This window comes from Ogataea parapolymorpha, chromosome II (genome assembly GCF_000187245.1).
Source record: "Ogataea parapolymorpha DL-1 chromosome II, whole genome shotgun sequence".
NCBI lineage: Eukaryota > Fungi > Ascomycota > Pichiomycetes > Pichiales > Pichiaceae > Ogataea > Ogataea parapolymorpha.
This window is the reverse complement of record NC_027865.1, coordinates 812,993-829,089: the sequence shown is the minus strand read 5'-3', so window position 1 is coordinate 829,089 and position 16,097 is coordinate 812,993. Positions and strand designations below refer to the sequence as shown.

At 44.4% G+C, this 16,097-nt stretch overlaps 10 protein-coding genes across 10 annotated transcripts; 5 read left to right on the top strand and 5 right to left on the bottom strand.

Annotated features, from left to right (window-relative positions):
* Positions 1-34: 34 nt before the first annotated feature.
* On the top strand, positions 35-1,249 carry HPODL_04984 (RNA binding protein; the record flags this gene model as incomplete). The annotated part of the gene is made up of 1 exon (XM_014081343.1): positions 35-1,249. The coding sequence occupies one exon, from the start codon at positions 35-37 to the stop codon at positions 1,247-1,249; it is 1,215 nt and encodes a 404-aa protein (XP_013936818.1).
* A 32-nt stretch (positions 1,250-1,281) lies between these two features.
* HPODL_04983 (GTP-binding protein GTR2) lies at positions 1,282-2,304 on the bottom strand (the record flags this gene model as incomplete). Its single annotated transcript, XM_014081342.1, has 2 exons — positions 1,282-2,200; positions 2,240-2,304. The coding sequence occupies 2 exons, from the start codon at positions 2,302-2,304 to the stop codon at positions 1,282-1,284; spliced, it is 984 nt and encodes a 327-aa protein (XP_013936817.1).
* Positions 2,305-2,399: 95 nt separating this feature from the next.
* Positions 2,400-4,529, bottom strand: HPODL_04982 (histone-lysine N-methyltransferase SETD2; the record flags this gene model as incomplete). Its single annotated transcript, XM_014081341.1, has 1 exon — positions 2,400-4,529. One exon carries the CDS (start codon positions 4,527-4,529, stop codon positions 2,400-2,402), a length of 2,130 nt encoding a protein of 709 aa, XP_013936816.1.
* A 75-nt stretch (positions 4,530-4,604) lies between these two features.
* HPODL_04981 (uncharacterized protein) lies at positions 4,605-5,705 on the top strand (the record flags this gene model as incomplete). The annotated part of the gene is made up of 1 exon (XM_014081340.1): positions 4,605-5,705. The coding sequence occupies one exon, from the start codon at positions 4,605-4,607 to the stop codon at positions 5,703-5,705; it is 1,101 nt and encodes a 366-aa protein (XP_013936815.1).
* Positions 5,706-5,743: 38 nt separating this feature from the next.
* On the bottom strand, positions 5,744-7,528 carry HPODL_04980 (Translation initiation factor IF-2, mitochondrial; the record flags this gene model as incomplete). Its single annotated transcript, XM_014081339.1, has 1 exon — positions 5,744-7,528. One exon carries the CDS (start codon positions 7,526-7,528, stop codon positions 5,744-5,746), a length of 1,785 nt encoding a protein of 594 aa, XP_013936814.1.
* Positions 7,529-8,377: 849 nt separating this feature from the next.
* Positions 8,378-10,189, bottom strand: HPODL_04979 (Protein involved in excretion of putrescine and spermidine; the record flags this gene model as incomplete). The annotated part of the gene is made up of 1 exon (XM_014081338.1): positions 8,378-10,189. The coding sequence occupies one exon, from the start codon at positions 10,187-10,189 to the stop codon at positions 8,378-8,380; it is 1,812 nt and encodes a 603-aa protein (XP_013936813.1).
* A 70-nt stretch (positions 10,190-10,259) lies between these two features.
* On the top strand, positions 10,260-13,115 carry HPODL_04978 (U5 small nuclear ribonucleoprotein component; the record flags this gene model as incomplete). The annotated part of the gene is made up of 1 exon (XM_014081337.1): positions 10,260-13,115. One exon carries the CDS (start codon positions 10,260-10,262, stop codon positions 13,113-13,115), a length of 2,856 nt encoding a protein of 951 aa, XP_013936812.1.
* A 27-nt stretch (positions 13,116-13,142) lies between these two features.
* Positions 13,143-14,021, bottom strand: HPODL_04977 (Essential protein required for the maturation of 25S rRNA and 60S ribosomal subunit assembly; the record flags this gene model as incomplete). Its single annotated transcript, XM_014081336.1, has 1 exon — positions 13,143-14,021. The coding sequence occupies one exon, from the start codon at positions 14,019-14,021 to the stop codon at positions 13,143-13,145; it is 879 nt and encodes a 292-aa protein (XP_013936811.1).
* A 91-nt stretch (positions 14,022-14,112) lies between these two features.
* Positions 14,113-15,168, top strand: HPODL_04976 (Farnesyl pyrophosphate synthase; the record flags this gene model as incomplete). Its single annotated transcript, XM_014081335.1, has 1 exon — positions 14,113-15,168. The coding sequence occupies one exon, from the start codon at positions 14,113-14,115 to the stop codon at positions 15,166-15,168; it is 1,056 nt and encodes a 351-aa protein (XP_013936810.1).
* A 382-nt stretch (positions 15,169-15,550) lies between these two features.
* HPODL_04975 (putative bHLH domain-containing protein) lies at positions 15,551-16,096 on the top strand (the record flags this gene model as incomplete). Its single annotated transcript, XM_014081334.1, has 1 exon — positions 15,551-16,096. One exon carries the CDS (start codon positions 15,551-15,553, stop codon positions 16,094-16,096), a length of 546 nt encoding a protein of 181 aa, XP_013936809.1.
* Between the last annotated feature and the right edge of the window lies 1 nt (position 16,097).

The following is a 16,097-nucleotide window of genomic DNA, read 5'->3' as shown; positions in this document are numbered from 1 at the left end:
AGAGGGAGATAAAGAAGATACATTATTAATTTATATGTTGAAGCGCAAGAACGAAGAGGATGAGGCGACTGCTGCTAAGCGGGTGGCCCTCGATAACGAGAGTGCCGACCAGGATGAGCCAACTGAGAGCAATAGCCAGCCAGGCTCACCAGAGCCTTCCAAGACGGATCAACCTGCAGATAGCGACCAACAGTCACAGGAACGGATACCCCAGCCCGAAGCTCCGGAGCCCGTCACGCACCACAGGCCAACCAATGACGATCCTACCTATGTGCACTTTCGAATGCTTTGTTCAATTAACGAAACTGCTGCCATTGTCGGCAAGGGCGGCGAGACAATCAACAGAATCAAGGAGATGTCCAGTGCAAGAGTGAATGTCAGCGAAAACCTCAAGGGTATCCCCGAACGTGTCATCACCGTGCGTGGACCTGCCGAGTATGTTGCAAAAGCGTTTGGGCTTATCACAAGGGCGATTATGGACGAGCCTTTCAACCAGGCCTCTACTGTGGAGTCGAAACAAATTAATTTAAAGCTGTTGTTCCCCCACACAATAATTGGCTACATCATAGGGAAAAGGGGGGCGAGGTTCAGAGAAATCGAGGATAATTCTGCTGCAGCGTTGAAAGCAAGCGACCAGATTCTCCCTGCTTCGACAGACAGAATCCTCCACATCACGGGAGTCGCGGACGCCATTCACATAGCCACGTATTATGTGGCACAGACAGTGATAGAGCACAAACAGCATCTGGCCAAGGCTGTGTTTTATAATCCGGCCAATTGCAACCAGCCTAGCACACCAGTCGGCGGCAATGCCTCGCGAATGGCCTACGGCAACGGATATCCTCCTCAAGTAATGCAGGTTCCGGCTCCAATAATGCAGAGTCCCTACATGGGCCAGCCTGTTCAACAGCCTTATGGACAATATATCCCAGGCGCCGCTGCTGGAGCGGTTGCTGCACCAGTCCCTGCGCCAATGCAAGCACAATCAGGACAGGAAAAAATCAACCAGGACATTTACGTTCCACAGATGCACATAGGGCTAGTGATTGGAAAAGGCGGGAAAAACCTCAAAGATATCCGTACAATAACCGGATGCTACGTCAAGGTCAATGACGAGGTTCCCGGCGCCACAGAGAGAAAACTCACTTTAATGAGCACAAGCCCGTTCGCCATCCAGCAGGCAATAATGCTCATAAACAACAAGATTGAGAATGAGAAACAGAGGCAGAGAAATCATAGAGATGACTAGTGTATATTAGGAATACAAAATGCGGAGCTGTGTTATTTTATTCTGGCCCGTTCCCATAACTTTTCCAAACTCTTTTTAAACACCAAAACGTTGTGGTCAATCACAGCCAGCGCGTTAGTGTCGTTTTCATCTTCCAGTCTCATAACTGCCACCAGGGCCAGTCCTCGAATCATTTGGTGTAAATAAAGTACGGACCCACTTTGTAATTTCGAAACACACCTGGTTGGCTGGCTTCTGACAGTTCCGTCTGCTTCTTGTCCGGAGTTCTCATAAAGACCGTCCAAATCAATAGTCACGTCAATAAACTCAGCACACACCTCGTATGTTTGCATATCGACGGGCGACGAATCCGTGGCCACATATATTTTTGAATTCACGTCAAAAAGGAAAACTTTATCAAGCGTGCTGTATTGCATGAGGAGGTCAAGGAGGTTTTCCAATGCTGGAAGCTCGTAAATGAGTTTCTGGACGATTCGGGAGAACGCCTCGTAGATTGAATGGTCGAAAATGGATGTCAGATAGAACGAGATCTGCACACCATCGAGGCCGTAGTCCAGCAAGTCGTCTCCGACTCTTTGCATAATATCTCTCTGCGTTTCCAGCCGAAAGTCTTCCGATAAACCGTCAATTTTATGAATTAACACTTCTATGTGGAGTTTGGAGTTGACGCTGCAGGCATATTTGATAATGACCGCCAGATTCTGGAGTGCGCTCAAATATTCATCCTGACTGTCGATGACGTACACTAAGGCACCAATGGACGAAAACAGCTTTTCGGAGTCGTATAGCGAAGGTTCGAATAGATTGAGCTGTCCAGGAAGTTCCATCACTGCCAGGTCAATCAGGGATTTGAAGTTTTCTGTAGTTGGCTTAGTTGTGCTTTCGAGATACAGCGTATCCAAAGGCTGCATGTCGTGAAACACCACTTTGCAAATTGACGATTTTCCAGACCTATATTTGTTAGAGATGAAAAAAGTGGTTTATACATACCGTCTGAGGCCCATTAGGAGGATTGTAGCATTATTGTGCTTGGCCAATACCGCTTCCGTATCCATCTTGCGATAATTTGGTTCTATAATTTTCTGGCACAGCCTGATAAGGTTTTTGAAAGCAAAATAAATTATGATACAGGTTCTATAGGGTCTGTGATTTAATGGGATTTTGTGCGTTTGGATTCGGAAGCAGCTCCAGAACTCTTCCGCTTTTTCTTTTCCTCAAGCTTAACCAAAAACTTGGCCATGTACTCCTTCACAAAATGCTTGATCTTGGCCTTCTTCTCGTGACTCAGCTCTGAAGGTGGCTTGCTATCGGAGCGTCTCTTGAGCTCTTTCTGAGCCAGAGTGTGCACAATGTCACGAGCACAGGCTTTTAGAGAGTCTCTTCCGATCTCATTTTCGTACTTTTTCAGCATGTTCGGCACTGCAGAAGCAAAAAGTTTGGTCCACTGTTTTTCGGTAGCACTGATATGGCGCTCTTCTTTCTTCGGCGTCTCTGCCGGGGTACTTGGTTTTTCCAAAGATGCTTGCGCAATAATCGAAGAGAGCTTATTCATGCGCATTTCCTCGATTTCCAGCTCTTTTTGTCGTGCCAACTGACGCTCCTGCTCCAACTTCTTGTACATGGCCTCCTCCTTCTGCCGTTCCTTTTCTCTCCGTTTCCGACGTTCTTCCTCGTCAGACACACCAGGTCCCGTTGGAGTGCTCACAGGACGTTCCCATTGGGTGATATTCTTGGACCTATTGAAATAATAGACAGTTTTGGTGGTAGGATCCTCTGCCCACTCCCATCCAGGAGGCAAGGCCACACCGTTTATTGCCGTTTTGGCAGGGTCGACTACCTCAGAAGCCGGCATGGAGGTCGATCTCGCTCTGCGGTCGTCCAGTTTAGTGGCCGTGTCGGAGGCGTTCTTAAGGTCACTTCTTTTTGGAATGCGATAAACCAACTCGAGATCTTTCCAGTTTGAAAGCAGCTGGGACACCGAGCTTTTCAGGTCTGGATTGCTAGTCTTGGACTCAGCCTCCTGCAGCATCTCGTCCATCTTACAGCTGACAATCGTATTTTTTGCTCGCAACGGGGGCCAATGCTGAAGAATCTTGACCATGGAGGCAAACAATTCTTCCTCTTCATTGGAATATTTGTCTCCGGACAAGCCCAACAAAGTCTTAAGTGCAGTGCTTAGAGCTTGCATTCCGTGAAGCCTGCAAAAACGATTCACGATCTCATCATAATTGTCGCAAAGGGAGAACCTCTCAATGACCCTAGATATCACGATAAAATCCAAGTCCGGTTGTAGCAAACAACTGACCACCTTGGACACATCTGCTAATCGTAGCGGCTCGAGTTCCAAAGATTTGACAAACTCAACGTTGACATTCGAGTCAATATTGTCTTGCGTAACTTTGGTGCCCAGTTTTTTCTGCTCTTTGATCCATCTCTTTTCCACGTTCGCACGGACTCCAAGAGCTTCAGTAATGACATGCGGAAGCAACCTAGCACTCTCAGACTGCGTTTTCCCTCCCATAACACCCAGGCAGTTTGGAGCCCCACAGTAGCATTTTTGCGGCTCAGCTCCGTACCGGTCGACGTTGTAGTCGAAGGTGATTTCCTCTCCCTTGATGATTTTTCGTTTGGCAAAAATGCCCATTCTAAATCTTTTGTTGACGACCCATTTTTCGACGTATGCGTTGGGATCACACGAATGGTTGCAAAAACGGCCAATACTGGCTTTTTTAGTTGCATCAATGATTTCATTGTCCTGTATCATCATGAAATAAAAATGTTTGATGCCCTCGTTGGAATACTGCTCTTTTCTCTCTTTATACAACTCGTTGTCAACAATCTCTCCTTTATATTCAACGATGAACGTGTGTGGATATATGTCCTCGTCTGCGCGCATTCCGTAGCCTTTGTGTTCCGTTTTGAAAATGGAAACAGGTGCGATCTCGTTATTTTGAAACCTTTGATTCTGGCATTTGTCTCCACAACCACTGCACTGTCCGTCGACACACTCAATATTTGTGAGTCGGTTTATACAATCAGAGTCCGGGCCACAAGCATGGTTGACTCCGTCAGCCCCCACGTCTTCCATACAATCACAGGCCATGAACTCGTCAGCTGCAGAATAAATATCTTTGATGCTATCGCAATAGATATTGTCTCTCAAGTTGACAAAGGTAGCCAAAGCCTCTTGTGTTGCATCTGGTTCTTTGTCATAAAGCACCACACCGTTGCCCTCTGCAGGAGGAGTAGCCGAAGCCGATGTATCCTTCGATCTCGACATTTTTCAGGTATTCCAACGATTGGAAAATATGTTTATTTTTTTGGAGGGAAATAAATGGACTAGTTCTCCCTTTTTATGGCAGCGGCAAAACAAGAATCCAGGGATGAATTTGTCGTTAGTTCTACGCTTCAGAGCCGCTACGCGACAAACAATGGATTAAATGAATCTTTATTAGAAGGCCAGGTTTCTCATTACGACAACATCGAAAAGCATTTAACAAGGCTTCCACAATTCAAAGATTCCGCCGAATTTTTGGATTGTTTGGCACATTTTAGTGGGAACGACGTGGATTTGGGCGACATCAGCAGATTCGAGAGCCAATTTGGTGGAGGGGAGGAGACATACAAATATGAAGTGATCATAGAGAATCAAAGAGGGGCAACATTACTTGGAATACCTATGTATAGTCGAGAATCGCTTTTGTATCCTCTAGATCCTCCCAAGTTCCAGACATTAAGAGGACATGCGATTACAAGTCTCAACCTGTATCCTTTGCCCAGTAGAAGCTGGCGTTGGAGTTGGAACAACTGGTTTATTTTGATGATCCAAGATGTGGACCAAGAAGGTTGGGTTTATTCTAAGGTTCGTTTTGGAAGCCGCAAATGGAAAGGAGTAGGAAGGTTTGGGAATTTTGTTCGGAGAAGGGTTTGGGTGCGAAAGAGAGAACTAGCTCCAGGAGCTGATGCAAGCTTGCTTCACTTGCCAACCACTTTGGTTCTGGATCAAAAACACGCTCATATCAATAGCCCCGAAATCAAGCATGAAATAAGACAGGCAAGCCCAGAAGAATCGATCACTGATAACAACTGCTCCAACATCTCAACGGAGGTAACATCTGATTACGACAGTCAACTGGAGAACGTGCTGCTCAAACTAGACTTTTACAAAATTGACCGCCTGAAAGTTGATCAGATTCTCAGCTTTTTGTTTGGTGCAGATAGACAGCTTCTGCAGTATTTGATTGAAGATCAGGAGCAGTCAGATTCGCCGCATTTGTTACAAAGTTTGGTCGGCAAATTGGAATTCAATGAATCAAAGCGCGCTTTTCTAAACAAATACCACGCCAAACTTGAAACTAGCAACAATGAGGAACTAGCCCTAATATACAAACTTTATCAGAACTTGTTAGCAGATAGCTTTTATGGTTCTGAAAGGCGTCAAATGTTATCAAAATAGATATATTACAGGCTTTTCATGCTATTTACAATATCTAATTACAAATGTCTCTGTATTTCTATCTCCTCGATGGCTTCGATCACATCTCCAACTTGCAATTCTACGTTTCCGTCTAGAGCAACACCACACTCGACACCATTAGTGACTTCACTGACATCTTCCTTTTCGTGTTTCAGTTGTCTAACTCTTCCTCTGTATATTTCCTTACCATTTCTTATCAAGCGCACAGTTGCGCTCCGTTTGAAAGTTCCATTGACGACACGACATCCGGCAATTTTCATCTTAGACTTATTCCTTAAACTGATCTCGAAGATCTGCTTGACTGATGCACTGGAGTGTATTTTTGTTTCATATTTCTTTGGCAACTTTGAGGTCAAATATCCCATAACGTCTTCGATTAAATGATAGATGACTTTGAACTCTTTGATCTCAACACCATTGAGAGATGCAAGATTGATAATGTCTTTAGGAACCTTGACATTGAATGCCAGAATCTGGGCATTAGACAGTTTCGCACGCTCAATATCACTTTCTGTTGGAGGTCCCACTTCTTCATATAAAACAGTCGACTGCACCTCATCATTACCAAGTCCCGAAATGCTTTGAGATATAGCTTCAGCAGAGCCACTAACGTCTGCCTTTATGATGAACGGAACTTCTAGTAACTTTGTTTCTTCATCGTCAAACAGTTCTGGTTCCAATTCTCTAATCTCATCCATCGTAAGACCTTCAAGCTGGTACTCTTGGATTTTCTCCTCACGACGAGATGCTTCCATTTTCTCCAGCATTTGCTTATTCATTTGCTCAATTTGAGACGCTTCTTCTAACAGAAGCTTTCGTTTCTCTCTATTCGAAATCACTTTTTTAGCCAAAGCTTCGCTGGATGCCTCGAGGGCCATTTCTCCAGCATCTGGAATGTCTTTCCAGCCGGATATTTCAACTGGAGTGGAAGGCCCAGCAACCTTTACTGGTTTACCAAACTCGTCCTTCATGGCTCTAACTTTACACCAGGTCTGTCCAGCAACCAAAACAGCTCCTGGTTTCAGTTTACCTTTAATAACCAAAAAGGTAGCCACATTTCCCAAGCCTTTCTTAACCTGCGACTCCAAAACCCACCCCTCAACTGGAACTTTGTCTTCCTGAGTTTTTATATCCTGCAACTCGGCAACAGCCACGATGGTTTCTTCAAGTTCTTCCATACCCATTCCTGTCTTGGCAGAGATTCTAACTGTTGGAACGTCTCCACCATAATCTTCAACCTCCACGCCATTTGCTGAGAGATCTGCAACAACTTTGTCCGGATTTGCCTCTTCTTTATCGCATTTATTTATTGCAACAACCATTGGCACACCTGCATTTCTTGCATGCCGAATAGCTTCCTTTGTTTGCGGCATCACAGAGTCTTCAGCAGCCACAACCAAAACTACAACATCAGTTATGTTAGCCCCACGCTCTCGCATATTTAGAAAAGCTGCATGTCCTGGTGTATCCAGAAAAGTTATCGTTTTCTTAGACACTGGCGTCTTCACAACAAAAGCACCTATATGTTGTGTGATTCCACCATGTTCACCTTTGACAATAGATGACTTTCTCAAATAATCAAGAACCGTGGTTTTACCATGGTCAACGTGGCCCATGATGGTAACAATAGGAGCTCTAGGTTTTAGTAGCTTGGGGTCAGTCGGCTCAGGCGAGGGAAACAGATCCGCACCAGTATCATCATTTGTATTAACGTCAAACCCGTACTCGTCTGCAATGAGGGCTGCAGTCTCAGAATCGAGAATATAGTCGTTGGTCATGTTTTCAAATCCTAGATCTTTCATTCTTCGTAGTAGGTCAGGAAATCGGACTCGAAGGATTTGTGCAAAGTTGGCAATTGCTAAAAAGGTCGGAATGTCTAGTTTTGGGCGGTTGCTCGAGGAATCTTGTTTCGGCTTTGGCTTGTATTTAACTTTGATCTGAACTGGCTTTTTCTTTGCTGGTGGTGTTTGCGCAACCTGTTTCGGCTGGCGTCCATGGTCATTGTTTTTTCTATCATTTGTCTTTCGACTCGACGATGCAGATTCCTGTCGTTTTGGAGGGCGATTTGGGTCCACATTTTTTGAAACTGGTTTGGGAATATTTTTTTGTACCTTGGGGTTGGTCTCGGAAGGTTTATTTGTCTGCTCCTGTTGTTTTTCACCTAATGAAGTTCTTTGAAATCGAGAGCGGCGCACACCAGAAGAGTATAATCTAAAACCACTTGACGAGCGACATAGGATCGTCCGCATCAAACCGGTTTGGCAGGACCTCAAATACATTTGTCTATAATTTTTCAAAATATTCCCAGAAAATATTTTGGGGGAATATTTGATGCAGGATAATCGGGCCGGCTGTTTTTTAAATGGATCTGCCTTTATAGAAAGGCAGACCACCATGAATTGGCTACTCTGAACTACAATCTTTTAAGTTTGATAACGCCAGTTGCAGATTGGGTTGCGAACTACGAACGATCTCTGATAATCACCAGATCTTTCTTGATGATCAGTTTTGAGAAACTGATACCTCGGTTGGAGCTTGTTAGAAACCAATTTCTACTACCAGTCAGACTCTCCAATAATACCGTTCGAATCGAGTGGATTTTTGAAAGATAATATAAAGTACTTTACATTGAATATATGCATGCGGAGCTATTAGTTGGAGTCTTTAGGCTTCGGATCGAATATTGGTTGATCTGAAGAGGATGCTTGGCTTTGAGAGATGTCAAAGAGGGTATCAGTGTCATCATCAAGAGGTGGAGTTTTGTGCGAAATGTACTCGCTGTCTTCAAGAACAAACTGATCATCGTCTTGATCTTGCTCCTGGGTAGACTGAACGTTTTCGAGGGCGGTAGCCAGAGCTGCAATTTCAGCCTGTTCATCGGTATCGAGCAATGGGCCGTGGAAATTGTGTCTTCCCCAGACATAGTACAAGACAGCAATCATGAGGGTGAACAAACCGAAGACAGCGACAGCATAATTCATAGTGGTAATATCGATATATCTTGAAGGAGGCATGCAAAGAACAACAATGGTAAGCAAAATGAATACCACGCTAAAGCCGTTGATGACATAGCCCAGCTTGCGCAACTTGAAAGCAGATCCACGGATTTTGCGTCTCTTGTTGAGAATGGAAGAGAGTATCGGTATTCCATTAGCAGCATTCAACGACACGACAGCACATCCCACAAACGCATTGAATGCAGTACTGGAGACCATTGAGAACGTGCCAAGCAAAAACGAGACTGCAACGGAAAGCAAAAGAGCATTTTTGGGGACTATTTCCTCGTCCGACATGGTATCAACTTGCTCCCAAAGCTGATTGAAAGGTAATCCGCGATCTCTTCCCAAGGCGTACACAGTTCTAGAGGCTGTGGTGAGCGAGCCAATAGTAGCGAACGTTGAAGAGCCGATAATGAGGATCACCAAGACAAATGAGACCAAAATAGACTTTGTCGACAGTTTGAACACGATATCAATAGGAAAGATATCGGGGTTTTGATCTAGAAGAAGCTCGAGATCAGGAAGAATACTCAAAATTGGGATGATGAATATGAGGCCTGTCAGACTGCTGACCAACACAGAGACTAACAGACCACGTGGTATCGTTTTTTCAGGAGTTTGCACTTCCTCACTCATGGAGACAATCATTCCATAACCATTGAACGTAAGCGAGGAAAACTGAATACCACCAACAAAAAATGCAATCACTGCAGGCCAGCCGCTTCTGGAAGCATCGAAATTAGTTAAAATATATTTGACATCGTGGAAATCTGTACTGAATATTAGTAGCAGAAAATCCATCACCAGAACCGTGTATATGGTCCAGTAAATGCATAACTTATTGATCTTCTCAAGTTGTCGTTGGAATTTGAGATTCACCAGCCCACTAAGAGTGATAATTAGAAAGTAGAGCAACAGAACAAACAAGTCATCGTGCTTGTAGTCTTGACTTTTGATACCCAAAATTGAAAGAATAAACTGACTCCCTCCAAATGCGTACGAGATGAACATCAGCCAATTCCCTAGTACCAGATACCATCCGGTAAACCAAGAACTTGCCAATGCGTATTTTTCATTGGCAAGTATGCTGCTGTAATGATAGACACCTCCGGAGCTGGGAAATTTCCCGGAAATCTCACCCAGGGACAGCGATATGAAGAGGGTGAACAACGAGAAAAGAACCCAACCCCAAAGTATGGTAAAGCTGGAGCCGCAAACAAGCCCAATTGACAAGGTCGAGGAAATTCCAAAAGGAACGTTCATGAGGGAAAACCCCAGACCAATGATGGAGCCAAATGAGAACTTCTTTTTGAGTTCCTGTTTGTATTTGAAGTGTTCAATCTGCTCGGAAACATCTCCATCTTGCCAGATGTCATTAATATCATGGATAACATGTTCTCTTATATGTCGGAGACGCTCGGAGTTTGGCAAAAGAGAATATATCACAGGCTGTTGGTTGTCCATGATAATATTGAATTTATTTATATTTTTCGCTTTTGTCTATAAATGTTAAAAAAATTAACCTAGCCTGAATATGTCTGAAGAACTCTACGATGAGTTTGGAAACCTTATTGGTGTTCCAGAGACCGAGAGCTCAAGTGACGAGGCAATGGAGGTCAACCACTCGGAGGTCGCTGTTAGACAGCCTGAATTACAAGAGGTTTTTGGAGAAGATGTAGAGACTATTATAGCGACATCTGATGCAAAAGATATTAGTGAGCCTATTGTTGAGCCTGTTACAGAGCAAAAGTTTAAAGTAGAAGAGGAAGACCTTCCTGAGACATTCTATTCAAAGGATTATTTATGGAATATGACATTCCTCCCGTCCAAAGTGCGAAATATTGCACTTGTCGGTGGTTTGCACTCAGGGAAAACTACGTTTCTAGACCAACTAGTCCATGAAACCCATGACATCAATCACATTCAAGCGAAAGATTACAAGCCTCTTCGATACACGGACAATCACACGATAGAGATCAAACGGGGGATTTCCATAAAGACATCTACCATGTCACTATTAATGCCAGATCTCGAACAAAAATCCACCGTCACACACATTCTTGACGCCCCTGGACACGTTGATTTTGTTGATGAAATGGCTGTGGCAGTAAGACTTGCTGATGTTGCAGTTCTAGTTGTTGACGTGGTTGAAGGTTTAACCAAAGGTTTGCAGCTGGCTCTAGATCATATTTTGCTTACAAACACTCCCTTTTGTCTCAACATTTCGAAGTTTGACCGCTTGATTTTGGAACTCAGACTACCGCCACTAGACGCCTACTATAAACTTCGCAGCATTGTTCACGAAATCAACGACTATGTTTCTTCATCTAAGCACGTCAAAAATGGCAGCTACACACGACAAACGGCTCTCTCGCCTGCTCTTGGAAATGTTTGTTTTAGCTCCAGCAACCTCAACAGCTGTTTCACTTTGCGCAGTATTGCAAAGAAATACCTTGATAACTCCAAGTTGGATATTGACACATTTGCTACCAAACTTTGGGGAGACATTTATTATATTGACAAGAAATTTACTGTTAAGCCTCCAGACAAGGCAGCTCATGCCAAATCCAGAAGTTTCATCAAGTTTGTCTTGGAACCGATATATAAGCTGATCACCGCTACTTTGACGAAAAGTCCAAAAGAATTAGAACAATATCTCGAGGAGTCCCATGGAATTACCAGTATTCATCCTTCAAAATTCAAGCTAGATGTCCAACTTCTGTTAAAAGAGGTCTTTTTTGCATTTTTCGGAGGTGTCTGCCCACCCTTTGTCGACTTAATACAGCAAATGCCTTCCCCAGAGGACATGAATGTTGATAAATTCAATTTACTATACAAAGGCAATGCCTCTGATGAACTGCTTTCACATATTGAAAAATGCGATCCAAACGGCCCAGTCATAGCGTATGTGGCAAAGCTCATTGACTCAGCTAGTGCCGCCAGGTTCTATGCTCAGGTGCGCGTGCTCTCAGGCACACTAAAAACAGGCAATTCAGTTCTGCTACTGGGCGAAAACTACAGCCCCGAATTTACAGATGACATGAAAGTGCAGGACGTTCGGCGCGCGTTTTTAAGCTGCACGCGCTACAAGATCCCAGTGGAAGGTATTCCAGCAGGGTCTATAGGATTAATATCAGGGCACGACATTGACGTGTTTATCAGCAAAACTGCCACCATTTTCGACCAAAAGCTCAAGTCTCCAACACTGGAAATATTCAGGCCATTGGACAAAATATCCAAACCGGTCTTCAAAGTTGCTGTGCAACCTGCAAACCCGTCTGAGCTTTCGAAATTCACTGAAGGCCTAAAAAAGCTGAATAGATCTTATGTGGGATCAGAGATTAGAGTTGAGCAAGGAGGCGAGCACGTGATCTTGGGATACGGAGAGTTGTACTTGGATTGTCTGCTCCACGATTTGCGTCTGCTGTATGCTAAATTGGATATCAAGGTTAGTGATCCTGTGGCTCGATTTTCGGAGACATGTTTGGACATCTCCAAAGTGAAGCTGGTTACAGAATCTGCCAACACGAAAAATAGTCTTACAGTGATAGCGGAGCCCCTGGAGGAGAGTATTTCCAGAGACATAGAGGCTGGAGTTCTTGTACCATCAATTCCTTCTAGGGAGCTTGCCAAGAGACTCAGAAACGACTATGGATGGGATGCTTTGGCTGCAAGATCTGTTTGGGCATTTGGTCCTGATGAAACGGGAACGTGTATACTTCTCGAAGACACACTACCTGAGGAGACAGATAAATCAAGGCTTGCGGAGCTGAAAGAATTGATTATCCAGGGTTTCAAATGGTCAACCAGAGAAGGTCCTCTTTGCGACGAGCCGGTGAGAAATATAAAATTCAGGATTATTGGTGCACAATTATCTACAAACTTTTTAGAATCAAACGGAGCACAAATCATTCAGATGTCACGGAAGGCATGCTACACGGCAATGATGATTGCTACTCCGCGATTACTCGAACCGATTTATGAGATTGAAATTTTGTGCTTTTCGTCGGTGTTACCAGCGCTGAACAAGCTACTCGATAGAAGAAGAGGCCAAATCACCAACGATAATCCCGTGGAAGGCACTCCGCTATACAAAGTGTACGGATATATTCCAGTGATCGAGTCTGTGGGACTAGAAACTGACATTCGAATGTACAGTCGTGGCCAAGCAATGTGCCAACTTGTGTTCAGCCACTGGTCCGTGGTTCCTGGAGATCCATTGGACGAGGACTGTTTCATTCCGGTGCTTAAGCCTGCACCAATCCAGTCCCTGTCGCGCGACTTTACCATGAAAACCAGGAAAATGAAAGGTCTTGATGACGAGCCGTCTTTGAAGAAATACGTGAATCACGAAGTCTTTGAAAAATTAAAGAGCGCCGGAATTATATAGACTTGAAGACATTAATATATTAGATACTTATTTACCCCGTCTGTGTCGTTTGCTCTTTCCTGGCCTTTGAGGCTTCTTGCGGTTCAACTTGGATTCCACCTTCTGTTTCTTGTTACCTCTGCGTCCTTGCTCAGGAGCAGCAGCAACAGCCTCCTCGACTGCGATATTGAATTCTTCCTCATCAATTTCATGATTCTGCTTCTTACGTTTCAAAGACTTGATCTTAGCAAGAGCTTCGGATTTCTCCTTCTGTCTCTTTTGCAGGGTCTCGTTCTGAACTTGCTTACCAAACTTCTTTAATTGTCTCTGTCTTCTGGCCTCCTCTCTAGCCTTCTTTTCAGAAGCTTCTTTAATCAGCTTCACCTTCAGTTGGTCCATATGTGCGTCCGATTTGACCATTTCTGCAAAATAGTCTGGGGGCCTGGTGAAGGGAACGTTTAATGCAAGGAGCTTTTGGCGGGCGATCTTGGCAGCTTCCAACCCCTGCTTATAAAACGCCAACTCGCGTTCTGTATCGTCGAAAACGTCCTTGACTTGCGTATCCACTCTCTCTGATGACGTAACAGATTGATGTTCATCAAACGGTAATTTATCCCATGGCAATGCAAAACTTGCAAGGCTCTGTTTCAGAGCAGCCACCTTGTTCACGGTAAGCTTTGTGTGCGGCACAACGTCTGCGTCTGGCTCCAATTCTGCCTCAGAAAGCGGAATGTCAGACTCCTCTTCGTCCTCGCTGTTAGATTCCTGATCCAACTCCAGTTCCTCTTCTTCACTTGCGCTTTCGTTCAGTTTCTCTAAATCTAAGCCGTCATCTTCTTCCTCATCCTTCTTGGCTTTGCGCAGAAGCTTTTTGAGTTTGCGCTGCTCTTTTTTACTCAAAGCTGTACTCTCGAATTCCTCTCCCATCCTAAGTAAATATTTTTCTGATATAAATTTTTTTCAATCTTTCCGTTTTGGGTCGCTCGTTCTTTTTAATTCAATAAACGAAACACGAACGATGGACAAAAGCACTGCTAGATCTAAGTTTTTGGATGTTTTCCCTGAGCTCGTTAGCGATCTCGAGACGGTCACTAAGGAATATGGTATGCCTCAGGACGCCATTGAATGGTTCAAACGCAATCTGAATTACAATACCCCCGGTGGGAAATTGAACAGAGGTCTGTCTGTCGTCGACACCTACGCCCTTTTAAAAGGGTATAAGTCCTTTGACGACTTCGAGCCCGAGGAATACAAGAAAACTGCCATTTTGGGGTGGGCTGTTGAGCTGTTGCAAGCATATTTCCTTGTCGCTGACGACATGATGGATAAGTCCATCACTAGAAGAGGTCAGCCCTGCTGGTACAGAGTGGATGGGGTTAATGAAATTGCTATTAACGATTCATTTATGCTCGAGGCTGCCATCTACGTTTTGCTGAAGAAATACTTCAGAAAAGACTCATACTATGTTGATCTGCTCGAGCTGTTTCACGAGGTCACGTTCCAGACAGAGCTGGGCCAGCTCTTGGATCTTTTGACCGCACCAGAAGACCATGTGGACCTGTCAAAGTTCTCTTTGAGCAAACACTCCTTCATCGTCACTTTCAAGACTGCATACTATTCATTTTACTTGCCTGTTGCTCTTGCGATGTACATGGCCGGTGTTTCGGACGAGAAAGATCTCAAGCAAGCCCAGGACGTCTTAATTCCTCTTGGCGAGTACTTCCAGATCCAAGACGACTACCTGGATTGTTTTGGTAAGCCAGAGGACATTGGAAAGATCGGCACTGATATCCTGGACAACAAATGTTCGTGGGTGATCAACACCGCCCTCAAAATTTGTACTCCAGAACAAAGAGCTATTTTGGACGAGAACTATGGCCGTAAGGATTCGGCCAAGGAGGCCAAGTGCAAGCAAATTTTCAAAGATCTCAAGATTGACCAGCTATATCTCGAATACGAGGAAAAGGTTGCCACTGAGCTGCGCTCCAAAATTGCCAACGTGGACGAGTCTAGAGGTTTCAAGGGTGAGGTCCTAACCTCATTCTTGAACAAAATCTACAAGAGACAAAAATAGTCGCTCTATGTGCACTATTCACACGTAGCTAATATACTCTTCTAAATACTAATGGTAGCAGCAGGTTCAATTCTCGGAGGAAACTCTTTAGGGAACTTGTCGTCTTTATGTTCACAAATACACCACTGTTCCTTTGGCACGGTTGACATTGCAGCAGCGATGTGCTTCCCGCAGCCCGTCCAAGCGCTCCTATGGCATTTTCCACACTCGACAACCCGACACATTTCTGTAAAGATTTTTGATAACGGACTTTGATTTCTGCAGAGTCGGAAAAAAAAAAGTGCTGGAAGGAGAGTATGTTTACACCGCCACAATTTTGCGGTCATGTGTGTTTCGCTCACCTGACAAAAAATAAACAACTCCAAAATTAAGTTTAGTTTTCATGTCCAGCGAAGAGGAGCAAAAGGCCAAGCGCATCAAGCTGGAGACCAATCAGACCCAGGGGTCCACAGAGAATGCCACTAATGCGGAAAAACCTGTTAGACAGGGTCTTCCCACTATGACCGTTCCTCAAAGCACAACCTTACCTGTGGAACCAACCCCTTTGAAACCACCAGCAGGATCGGAAGAGTGGCACACATGGCGCAAAAAGAACCATAAGGAAGTGGAAAAGAGAAGGAGAGAGACAATTAACCAAGGTATTAAAGAGTTGCAGGAACTGCTACCAACACAGGACCACAACAAGTCCCAGATTCTAAAGCGTGCCGTTGAGTATATAAAGAGGCTGAAAGAGAACGAGGACTCCAACATTGAGAAGTGGACCTTGGAAAAGCTTATTACCGATCAGGCTGTTAGCGAGCTTGCAAATTCGAACGAGAAACTGAAAGCAGAGCTGGAAAAAACGTACCGCGAAGCCGAGGGTTGGCGCAGAGCGTACAACTCCGTCCAGGAGGAGCTTGCCGAGTTAAAGAAGCAGTTGCAAAAGTAAG